At 30.3% G+C, this 12,472-nt stretch overlaps 1 protein-coding gene across 1 annotated transcript; it reads left to right on the forward strand.

Moving 5' to 3' along the window:
* Window positions 1-9,174: 9,174 nt before the first annotated feature.
* Window positions 9,175-11,066, forward strand: LOC107921423 (ethylene-responsive transcription factor ESR2). The gene has a single exon (XM_041087385.1). The coding sequence runs from the start codon at window positions 9,394-9,396 to the stop codon at window positions 10,663-10,665; it is 1,272 nt and encodes a 423-aa protein (XP_040943319.1). The 5' UTR covers window positions 9,175-9,393; the 3' UTR covers window positions 10,666-11,066.
* The last annotated feature ends 1,406 nt before the right edge of the window (window positions 11,067-12,472 follow it).

Here is a 12,472-nt window from a genome sequence, read left to right on the forward strand (position 1 = left end):
CTGGGTAGCAAATGGGTGTACAAAATAAAATACAACTCTGATGGTACCATTGAGAGATTGATGGCCCATTTAGTTTTCCTCGGCAATCATCAGATTGAAGGAATCGATTATAATGAGACTTTTTCTCCAGTGGCAAAAATGATGATTATTTGAACCTTCTTGGCCAACACTGCATCAAAGAATTAGGGGCTTTATCAAATGGATGTTCACAATGCCTTTTTGCATGGTGATCGTGATCAGGAGGTATATATGAAACTTCCACCTAGGTTTGACACTTCAAATCCGGGTACGATGTGTAGGCTTCGAAAATCTTTGTATGGTTTGAAGCAGACACCTCGCCATTGGCTTACCAAGCTCGTTACGGCTCTAAAAGGGTTTGACTTCTTACAATCTTACTCTGATTATTCTCTTTTTACATATACTAGGGGTGCTATGCATATTAATGTGCTTGTGTATGTTAATGATTTGATCATTTCTGGTTACAATTCCACTTTCTTGAAGCTTTTTGAAGCCTATCTTAGTAAATGTTTTCATATGAAGGATCTCGGGGTACTGAAGCATTTTGTGGGTATTGAGGTTGCTCGTAGTCCTCAAGGTTTGTTCTTGTGTCAACATAAGTATGCACTTGATATTGTTTTTTAGGCAAGATTTTTGGGAGCCAAACTAGCTAGCTTTCCGATTGAACAAAACCACAAACTTGCACATGCCATAGGAGAATTGATTGCAAATCCTGAATCCTATCGGCGATTGATGGGTTGCCTTATATATTTGGTTGTTACACGTTTAGATTTAGCATACTTTGTGCATGTTTATCTTAATTTATGCAGCATCCTAAGTAGAAGCATTGGGACGCGACAATCTGAGTAGTTCGCTATTTAAAAGGTGCTCCAAGCCAAGGTACCTTCCTCCATTAAGATAGTAAGTATATTTTTTTAATTTCAAAATGTTACACAAGTGAGTTTAACAAAAGAGTTTTAACGATATTAACAACTGGACTTGAGTTTTTAAATCTAAAAAATAAAAAGGCTAAATTCTTAAAAATATAAATACATAAATTAATTTTCAAATGTACGAAAAACTTAAAGATTTCCAGCATATTTTATCTTTTTTTTTATATATATTTGAGCCCAAAAGGATCATACTAATAATATATAATTCTAAAGAGTGGTTTCGGGGAAGTGTAAATGAAGGTTGGTTGACAATTACAATGAAATGGTAGGGTTGTTGTATACATATTGAGAGTTATATTTATATTTATATTTATTAATTACTAAACTTTTGAAAAATATTAATAACGTGATTTGTGTTTTTAAGTTGATACCAATTCTAAATTTTATCTTTAAATAATTTTTACTTTTTTTTCCTTTTAAAATATTAATAATTATATTTTCTTATAAGTATTATTAAATTACTTAATTCATGGAAAATGATTTACGAAAAACATTATATATATTATATGTTTTCTTCATGAAAATAATTTAGCCAATAAAAAATAGGTGAATGAAAAACAAACTTATTTTATGGAAAAATGACTTTCCTTTTGAAAAGTGAAAATCAATTATCCAAAATTCCTCATAAGAAAATTGATTTTTATATAAATTAACTTAAATAAAGAAAATATTATATTTAATAATAAATTTTTAATTTTTAAAATATTAAAATTCTTGTCTCAAACACTATAATTTTCAATATTATTATAAATACATATTTAATTATATAATAAATTATTTACTATTATAATTTTATTTTAAATAATAAATTTAATATGAATAATAATTTTATATTCTGAGAAATATTCTTAATATTTTATTAAAATTTTTAAAATAAATATATGTTACAATTTATGAATATTTAGTACAAAATATGAATATTTTAATAATATAAAATAAATATTTATTTAAATCTTGCTTAATTGCATTTATCTTTTTTTTTCTGTAATATGACATTATCTGTTCTCACATATATATAATATGAAAATTTAGATTATGTTTTAATTAAAAATTAATTATTTTTAAGTCTATATAAGATATCATTTATTATAAAATATTAAAATAAATTTTGATTGTTAAAGGAAAATGTTTTTATAATATTTTGTAACAAATATAATTTATGTTGTGTTTGTTTCAATGAAAACAAGTTTCAAATGTGATTTTAGTAAAATTTATCAAACAACATAAAATATGTTATGTAGAATCATTCGGACAGTAAAAAAATATTTTAAAACAAATTATTTTCCACAGACAATTTTTCAAAAATTATTTTTAGTGAAATAAACAAAACTTTACGGTATAGAATTTTATACAAATGCTATATTAATAAAAATTCATTAAGGCTGTGTTTGCAAAACTTATATTTGATTTTGAATTTGGATTTTAGAAATTTGGACTTGAAAATTTGGGAATTAAAATATTTCAAATACAAAATTTTGAGTTAATTCAAATTCGTTGTTTCGATAATTTAAGTTTAAATTTGGATTCGAACTAACTTTTAAGCTTTAAAAAATTAGAAATATTTTGTTTATAAATTGTAAGTAAAAAAAATACTATAACTATGAATATATATATATATATATATATATAATAAATCTCAAATTCAAGCTCTAAACTCATCATTAAATTAAGATTTGAATCTAGATCATTTTAAAATAGATAAATCTCAAAACTATACATGAATTATGGTTTAATTTGTAATTGTATACACGAACATTGATTTTGTGTAATTTTATACATGAAATTTTGATTTGATCCAATTCTTGTAAATTATGAACACAATTATTGATATAACATCATTTTATATTTATATTGCATATATAAATAATTATATTTATCCAATATAAAAAAAATTGATATATTTATTTCTTTAAATGTGTATGATTAAAATAAAATTAAAGTTTCAAGTAAACATTTGAACCACAATTAGAGTTTCACGTGTATAATTGCACCAAATTAAAGTTCATGTATACAATTGCACATTAAATCAAAGTTCATGTATAATTTTGAGATTTATTCGTTTTAAAATTTAAAAAGAATCAATTGATAATAATTAAGAGAGAACTATATTTAAAAAAAAAGATAAAATTATTTGACTTACCAAATATAACTCATTTCGTAACTGATACTAATTTATGTTTTATTATTAAATTATTTGACTTATTTTTGCTAATTCTTTCATTTTGAGGATGAAACTGAAAATTTTTAAAATTATATTAAAAACATGGAGAAAAATTAACCAGAGGGTCTAGCTACAATTCTTTTGCTATAGCTATAATAATGTCAAAGTTTGTATATTCTTATCCAATTTTTTTATACAAAAAACGTAGTTGTAGAAACTTCGTTCTAAATAAATTGTCTAGAGATTTTTTTGCTTGTTCTTAAATTTAGAGGGTTAAACTGAAAAAAGAATAGAATTTATTAAAAACAATAGTTAGAGCAGCAAAAGCTGTAGCTACAGAAACTTAATATAGTTTTTAATTTAATAACGATATTATATAGTTTGATTCAAGAAAAAAAATCTATTATGATATTGAGTTTGGATACACCAACATACAGAAATGGTGCAAGGAAGAAACCAAAAGAAATGGAGTAATTAGTATAAACCAAAAAATAAGGATAGAGTTTAGAGCGATGAAGTAACAAGGTGATAGAAATGGGGGGCAATGGGCAGCTTCCTTCCTTTTTCTGACGGTAAGGGGAAGGGAGGGGGCGGGGCTCGTACATTAAAGACCCTTCTAAACGCCTACATGGGACAAGTCCATGTGACCATAAATTCTTGATTTTCAAACCTTAAACCCCCTCACTAATACCCGGCAAAGCCAAAAACAAAAAGCCACCCAATTATTTGTAAAGAAATGTCAACGCTAAACCATCTCAAAAAGGAGCAATGACTGAAGCGGGAGGAACAACTTCTGAGCGCTGCCAGTGTAATCATTCTGAACTATATCACAAGAACCATGTACATGTATAAATATTAAAGCTCTTCAACTTCCCAGAAATTTTCCTTTCCCTTCTTCAAAAAAAAAACCCCTTGGAAAATTAAACAATAGAAACCTCTATCGTATTTTCTTGTCTCAAAATCTGGATTCTTTATTGCATGTTAAACAACCCCAGACCCCCATTCTCTGCTTTTTATTTGCTTTCCCTCTCTTTGGCTACTCTCGGAATCAGCCGAAGGCAAATTACTTTCTTAGGCGGCGGAGGCAGATATATAATGCCTTTTATCTCTTATTGACTTTGGGAGAAACTTCTTTTCTTTTCATAGAAATCAACGTTGACAGAAAGCAGCTGGCGTATATAATGTGATACAAAATATTCTCCTGTAAAAAAACAACGAAAATAAAATAATGCATGAAAAGGAAGACCTAATGCATGGATTAAAGTTTTAAAATAGTTGTTAATGAAATAATAACGTTTCGAAATAAATCTTCGTCGCAAGAGATAAGGGTGGTCCGTAATACGTACCAAAATAGGGGAAGTACTGCAAATTAAATAATCTTTCCAAAAGAGGGTTTGATTAAATTAATGGTTATAGCTAATTTAATTGTTCTTTTTATTTAATTTTAAAATAATAAATTATTTTATATCTAATCTTATCTAATCATTAATAATACTCATTAATTGTACTAATAAATATTTTAAATGACAAAGGGAATAATACCTTGGGTAAGTTACTGATAAATTAAGAAAAAAAAATTAAATTTATGGCATATGTGTATAAGAGCAAATATATATAGCCTTCGAAAAATTATTTAGGTTGTGTTTCGAAAGTTACTTAATAATTGGATTTGTACTTAATTGTTTGTAATTATATAAATGTTACATGTTTGAGTAATCATTGTAATTGGCGAGTTTTACTAAATTGTGTGTAATTAGAATATTCAATTAAACTTTTCAATTCTTAGGGGAGGATAAGAATTGAAGTAATTACGTGAGTAGTTACATCCTAATTTAATTACCCTATGATTTTTTCAATTCTTAGGGGAGGATGAGAATTGAAGTAATTACATGATTTAACTTTAAAAAATTATTTTTATATAAGTTTAAGTTATAAAAATTATATTTTAAGCATAAACACGTATGAATGTTAAAGCAGAAAAAATCCAAAATTATATTATAAATCCTAAAAAATTATATCATAAAAAATAACTTATATGTTATAAAAATGTTATAATATACTTATTTGTAAATAGTTATAGCAAAAAAATATAGACATAACTTATTTATGTTCCATGCTATATATTATAAAACATAATAATATACTTATTTGTAAAAATTAATGTTATAATTTTTTTCCATAATTTATTTATAAAAAATAACATACTAAAGTTATGGTAAAAAAATATTATTTATAATAAACATTCATAAGATCTACTTTAAAAAGGTATATATATTATAAATTTTATATTATTTTTATATAATTTTGGTATTATAAAAAGGATTATAACCTAATATAAGTTTTTCTCCAAATTAAGTTTATATAAATTGTTATAATCAAAACTACAGATTGTTTACATCGTGAACCCAAATATTATGTAGTAGATGCTAGTTATGCAAATACAAAAGGTTTCCTTGCACCATATCGAAGTGTGTGATACTATTTGAGAGAATAGAGTCAGATGCAAGCATCTGAGATGGCTCGCAAACTTTTTAATTTGAAACTGTAATAGTCCACCCGGTGGAGACTATGTCAAGTCACTGTTTGGCATGTAAGTCGGTTAAGTCAAGGGTTGAAAATGAGTAGGTTAGTGAAGTATTTGTTTCTGACCAGGTAGCTTATTCTGTAGGATTCGCCATTTGGAGAACTCTAAGGTTTGGCGGACTCTTCTATTAAGCTATCCGCCAACCTAGATATTTTGGGCAAACTCGTTAGTTAGCAGCTTGATAGATTTGTTTTCGTGTTTAGTATCTATTACGATGGCTCAGTTAGTAATGTTGGGGTTTAGTTGAGACCTAGTTAGAACTGAACTAGGGTACTGTAGAAATTTCTCGCTAGTTGAGACCTCGCATTTCTCGCTAAACCTTTAGAAATTTCTAAGTTGGAATCACTAACGAGGAGTTTTCGGTATCTAGCTGACTTCATTGTTAGTACTAGTTTACTGGTAATTTCTCGTAAACCCTTAGGTTATTATCGAAGGAATTTATGTATTTAAAGTAACACATGCATAGGTTTTAGAACTATTTGTGAGGAAGGAAACTTCTTGATTCTAGGTTGCATGCATGTTAATTTCAGTAATTTAATGATCTAATATATATTTAATTGTCTCTCTTTTTAGCTCAAGAAGCTAATGAAAGTCCAAGCAACAAGGGTAAAGGACCTGCTGGGTAGATTATTGTATTAGACTTTCTGGTGAGTTCCTTATTAGTTCATTGTGTTATAAAATCCTTTTCCTGTATAAATTATGTAAGGTAAGCGTTCCCGCTCAATGATGTAGTGTGTGATATCTGGTTATGGTGGTATTAAACCAAAGTTGTCAGCATGAGTATGTTCAATTCATGTTTCAAGATAAAATACCTTCTTTTTCTACGTGAACCAATATCATCCATATGTGAAACGTGATATGTGACATAGGAGAATGAGATATGTTTGTGATACCTTCGGTAGGGCAGCTATACTGCAAATCGAACTGGCAGATCATTTGAAAACATGTATAGCTAAACAAAAATTATATGAGGAGTTAAAGGGTTGAGTGTATGCATATAAATATGACAGATTGATATGATTCTGACTCTGAATTCTGGGTTTGAAATTGGCACGAGTATAAGTCATGTGTAAAATGTGCACATTGTGTTAAGTTATGGTTAAATGGGTGGATAATGTTCACTAGAGGTGCTCATGGGCCGGGTCGAGCCGGGCCCATAAAAAAATTTTGGCCTGGGTCCTAGGCCCGGGCCCGACCGGCTCGAAATATGGGCCTAAGATTTTTCCCAGGCCCGGCCCGGGGAAAAAATCATAAGCCCGGGCCCGGCCCATTTTTATTTTAAAAATTTTAAAAAATTAAAAAAAAGTATTTTAAAAATATTTTAAAATTAAAAAAATTAAAAAAAGTATTTTAAAAATATTTTAAAATTAAAAAAATTAAAAAAGTATGTAAAAAATATTTTAAAATTAAAAAAATAAATATATTTATTATATCGGGCCGGGCTCGGGTTGAAAAAGTGGTGCCCGGGGCCCGGCCCGTTTTCTAAACGGGCCTCTTTTTTTGCCCAAGCCCATATTTCGGGCTTATATTTTTACCCAAACCCTCTCATATTTCGGGCGAGCCGTCGGGCCGGGCCGCCATGAGCACCTCTAATGTTCACCCATGAGTCATGTTAAGTTGACAGATCGAGTCTGCCTGAGAGCTGTGAACGCCATTGGGCGTATTATGATAAGTACATTTGAATCTCTCTAATAGGTTAAGCATTATTATGGGTATTAATGCTGGTTTACCAATGGTATCCTTGTATATTGTTTGTGTCTTCTTTATTTATGGAACTCACTAAGTTCGTTTGAACTTACTCTGTTATCCGTTTCATCTCAGGTGTGTTGATAGAAGAAAGAGATTCTGTAGAAAAGGATTATGCCAGAGTTACTATTGATAGTGAGCCACTTGCCTATTTCTATATCATGCATGACCGTTTGGAAGGGTAACATATAGTTCTATTTTATAACCAACTTTTGTAATAATTTACAGCTTTTTCCAAAACACTATTTTATGAGAACTTTTACAAACTCTAGAAGTATATGTTTAATCCAGTAAATCATGGTTTATGAGATTATCTTTTAGGCGTATACGCCAAATTGTTTTGAATGTTGTATAACTGTCAGTGATGCACTTGAAACTTTTGTATGGGAAATAATCATATTACGTTTTATATAACCCTGCAACTTTCACAAGGCTTCCACCAAATGTTTGTCTAAATATGTTTTATTTAACGTATTATTGATTTGATTATTTTGTTATTGTTATACTAGAGTTTATGCCAAATTTGGGGTATACACAGAAACCTCAAAGCTTTTTGAAATTTCAAGTGTTTTTGTCAAATTCATATGGTTTTAAGTTGTGACACACCATACTCGGATCCGTTGATTGGGTCGAGTGTAGGTGTTATAGAAACATTAATAGCTTCAAAATGTGGTTGAGAGGACATTTGTTGTTCTACAAAAAAAAAGATTTCTCATATCAACAACATATTTGGATCATACTAGCATGTTGCATACTTTATAACTTCATTCGTAGGTGGAACTGAAATGATCTATACTTTGAAGAGTATATGGAAGCATGAAATCTTGATAATCTTAATGGTATAGATTCATATTCAAATGATAAAGAACTTGATTAAGGATTAATTAATTATGGCAAGAAGTATATGTTAAATGTTAAATGAATGAATGAGCTCCAGTGTATAGTAAGGGCCTCACCATTTAATAAGTAACCTTAGAAGCAATGGAACCTACTATTTATTTATCCATTTCTATTTACTTCTTTATTTTAGTTAAATGTTTTTTTTTTGATACTTTGTGCCAATACAATTTCTTATTTCAAATGGAAATGAAAATGCCTAGAAAAAAAAAAGGAAAAATCGTGGTTAGAACGATTGAGCAGTAAAAGTCATTGGAATTTTTATTTTATACATGGGAAGAATATGTTTTGTTATTAATAGACTAAAAAGAATAACTGAAAGAATAAATTAGTTATTCATCAAAACTTATTTTATTCAATGATCAAAATTAAATAGGGGATATATAGCTCGAAGATGTCGAACAAAAATTAGTTTATTTGCATCAAGCTTTCGAGGGGCTCATTCAAGACTTACTTGAACTATTACTCAACAAAGAATAAGAGATTTGGTTTCGAGTCATTGGGATAGAGATAGAAAAAAAATAGATTTTCGTCGTTTGTGGATCATTCGAATAAATGCAGTAATTCGTGGAGTATAGATCTACCATATCGATTGTCGAATCGTAGATTAGAGCTTACTACCCAGACTTTAAAAGAATAACTAATAATATAGTGAATTAAATTAAAACTCTTGAATAATTTAATGATTTAAATGAGTATTTTTAAATAAATTAATGATCATTTTATCACTTTTTAAAATTAAATAACCAAAACTTAAATTTTCCTAAATAAATTTTCCTCGCTTGTAGTTTATCCAAATAAAAATGTGTCATATTCTCCATACATATCTTCTCTCTCACTTCATTTCCCTTCTCAGTATTTACCTTTAAATACAAGCAGATATGCTCCACCATTATCCACATTTCAGCTTCCAGTTCCAGGTGCCAAAGCCCTCTCTGAGTCCAGATTCCAGATACTGCGTTCTTTTTCTTTCTGTTTGGTTGCTTTCGATTTCTTAACTACTTTTTCACTTGCTCTCTCTCTCGTTGCACTGCTCAATTTTCGTTTTTTACTCGATGGAAGAAGCTTTTAGGAGACTGAAGGGAGTCGTTAATGTGCCTGACCTTGACCCACGAGATGCCACCACCTATGGCAAGAAGTCCGCCGTCTCAACTACAACCTCCGCCACTTCCACAACCACAACCAGCACAACGCCAACAACGACAAACAAGAGGTCTCTCAAAGAAAATGGTGGCACTGGTGGGACCATGAGGTACCGCGGAGTTCGCCGCAGGCCTTGGGGCCGTTACGCTGCTGAGATACGAGACCCACAGTCCAAAGAGAGGCGGTGGCTTGGCACTTTTGACACGGCCGAGGAGGCTGCTTGCGCTTATGACTGTGCGGCTCGAGCTATGCGTGGAATCAAGGCTCGAACCAATTTCGTTTACCCTGTGTCTGAGCCTCACTCCGCCAGCGACCACCTTCTTCCTCAGTTCAACTTCTCTAGGCAATCACAGCCGTCCATCAGGGATCTTAACAGGAAGCATCATCATTTTGGGCACTCTTCTAAGTGGCCACCGTTTGCTAACTCCCAAGTGGGAGACTTCTCCTTAGGGTCTGGGGGGCATCAAAGAAATGCTTCTTTGAACATGCTTTTATTACGTGACCTCTTAAATTCGTCTTCATATTTATCTTTCCAGGCGCCTCCTCCGTCCCTGGTTGACCAATTTCAACTGATCAATGGAACATCTTCTGCTGCTTCTTCATTACCTTCTTTCTCTATTCCAACCATTTTGCCTGGTGGTACTTCGTTGAATTCCCCAACCAGCTGTTCTCTACGGGCAAGCGGTAACTTTGCAGATTCTTTCATTGACTCAACTATGACTCTTCCTCGCAAGGAAAAGAATTCGAGTCATAAAACAAGTGTGCCCGCCCTGTCAAATAGTCAAGCTGATGATATGGAGTTCTTCCGATCGGAGCCTTCTGATTCTGGCTTGTTGCAAGAGATAATTCAGGGATTCTTACCGAAACCCAGCTCAAAGAAATCAGATACTGATTGCATTCAACATTCCATCGTTCCACCAGTGACTGAGATGTCATCCAGCCAGTCCCTGAGTGGGTTGAAGGAGAGCAAGAAGAGTGAGCATTTAGGTGGTTATATAGATTACTGTCAGGGGGTTCCTCAGCAGTTTGAGAGTTTCAATGGAATCACAGGTTCTCAACTGGTGCCATACAGTAATGAGATCCCGGTGAACCATCTACAGCTGGGTCAAGACTGCATGGTGGATGATATTTGTCAGTACCCAGATATCATGAGAACCTTAGCGACTAGGGTTCAAAATGGTTGAGTCCATCACAGTGCAAGTTGAAAACCAACATGCCCATTTGTGGATCATATCTGTTGACACAATTGGAATGCTGAGTTTAGGGCTTTTGAAGTCAAGATCAAGTCATTGGATACCTAATTATCATCAACTAGAAGCTTATTGATAGTTACTAGTAGTAGTAGTTTTATTATTATATAATGTAATGTAATCCCAGGATGGCTAAGTTGTCTTCTCTCTTATGCTTTAGCATTGGAAATAATTAAAAGAAAAGAAAAAGAAAGTGTTTCTTGTTTAGTAAAAGAAGCAAAGTTGTAGGCATGATGTCTGTCAATCTGCGTTGACCTTGGAACACAAAAGGTCTGGCATTTGTCGGGCTTTTGGGTTCTACGTTCTGGTTTAAACAATAAAAAGGCATTGGTTAAGGATCTGTGTGGATACTCTGATCTTTTTGTTTCGCAAACCGAAGAGTTTGAAATCTAAATCTAACCAAGTAAACGTACATTCCTAAAAAGGCTAAGAAGATGAGAAACCCGTTTTTGTGTGTCCGAGGAGAAGGAATAATCTCTGCAAAATAAGACAAATGGTTGTTTCACTTGCTTAACTTTTGAGCATAATGCTGCTCTTCTCCCTCACCCTACTCTCTAGTTTTGGCCTTTTGGGTGAAGCTGATTTTACGAGTTTGATGAGGTGATTTACATAGAAACATTAACTTATTAAATATATATTTTAATTTTCAATAAATGATTTCAATCCCTTCCAACCAAACTATATTTTTAACTTCTAAAATTTCTAGTTACTTTTTTTATCCTCATTAAAAAAAAGTCTAGTACTTTATAACATAATATTTAAATTTAATTTTTTTATTTTTTCAAAAACATGAAAAGTACTATTCAAAATCACTCTTTCAACCTCAATGTTAAACTCATCCTAACATTATTGAAAATGTGAGAAATGAGTACTAAAATTTTCAAATAAAAGGTATACAAAAAAATTATAATAAGAGAGAATTTAGATGCACCTTCAATAAATGAGTTTCATGCACGACCAATTGATAATAACTATGATATCTCATCATTGAATAAAACAATAAAATAACGGAGGATGTATAAACAAATATACTAATAACTCTATTTAAATAATTAAATAATAATTAATTATAAAAAATACTAAAATCCCACTCAAAACCTATACTTGCTTGAACCCTAAATCTTAAATTAAAAATTTTAAACCCTAAACCTAAGAGTTATTAGTACTTATTTATGATAGTTATAATTAATAATTAATTATGTTTAAAAAACTATTACTATTTGTTTATAAATCTTTTATTATTTTATATTTTATTTAATTATTATGTATTGTATCATCATTCGCTGATAATGCATAAAGTTCATGCATCAATAATACATCAAATATTATTCTTCGTAATAATTATCAACCATTACATTCATACATCATTGAATGACTTATTTAACTATCAAACTAACAAATTAGATTATACATGAACAAGTCTAATATAAATATCAAACTCGCATTTGATGAAATTCAAACTTTATAACCTTAAAATTTTCAATTTGCCACTGAAATATTTTTATTGCTTTGAATAATAATAACAAAATACCGTAAATTAAGTCAATTTCCCATTACTATGCAATTTGTAACTTGTATTCTTTTCGTTGACAGTTGCATAAATATAAATACAACACATTAATGTAAAATTTAATTTTCAATATTTATATTTTTTTTGTTAATTTGACTATTGACCTTTAAAAAAAATAAATTTGGTAATCAATTTTTTGAAAATGAATCAATTGATGTTATTTTAATGAAA

Source organism: Gossypium hirsutum, chromosome D01 (genome assembly GCF_007990345.1).
Source record: "Gossypium hirsutum isolate 1008001.06 chromosome D01, Gossypium_hirsutum_v2.1, whole genome shotgun sequence".
NCBI lineage: Eukaryota > Viridiplantae > Streptophyta > Magnoliopsida > Malvales > Malvaceae > Gossypium > Gossypium hirsutum.

Coding starts and splice junctions, on each gene's coding strand:
- LOC107921423 (XM_041087385.1), top strand. CDS start 9,394: ATGGAAGAAGCTTTTAGGAGACTGAAGGGAGTCGTTAATGTGCCTGAC.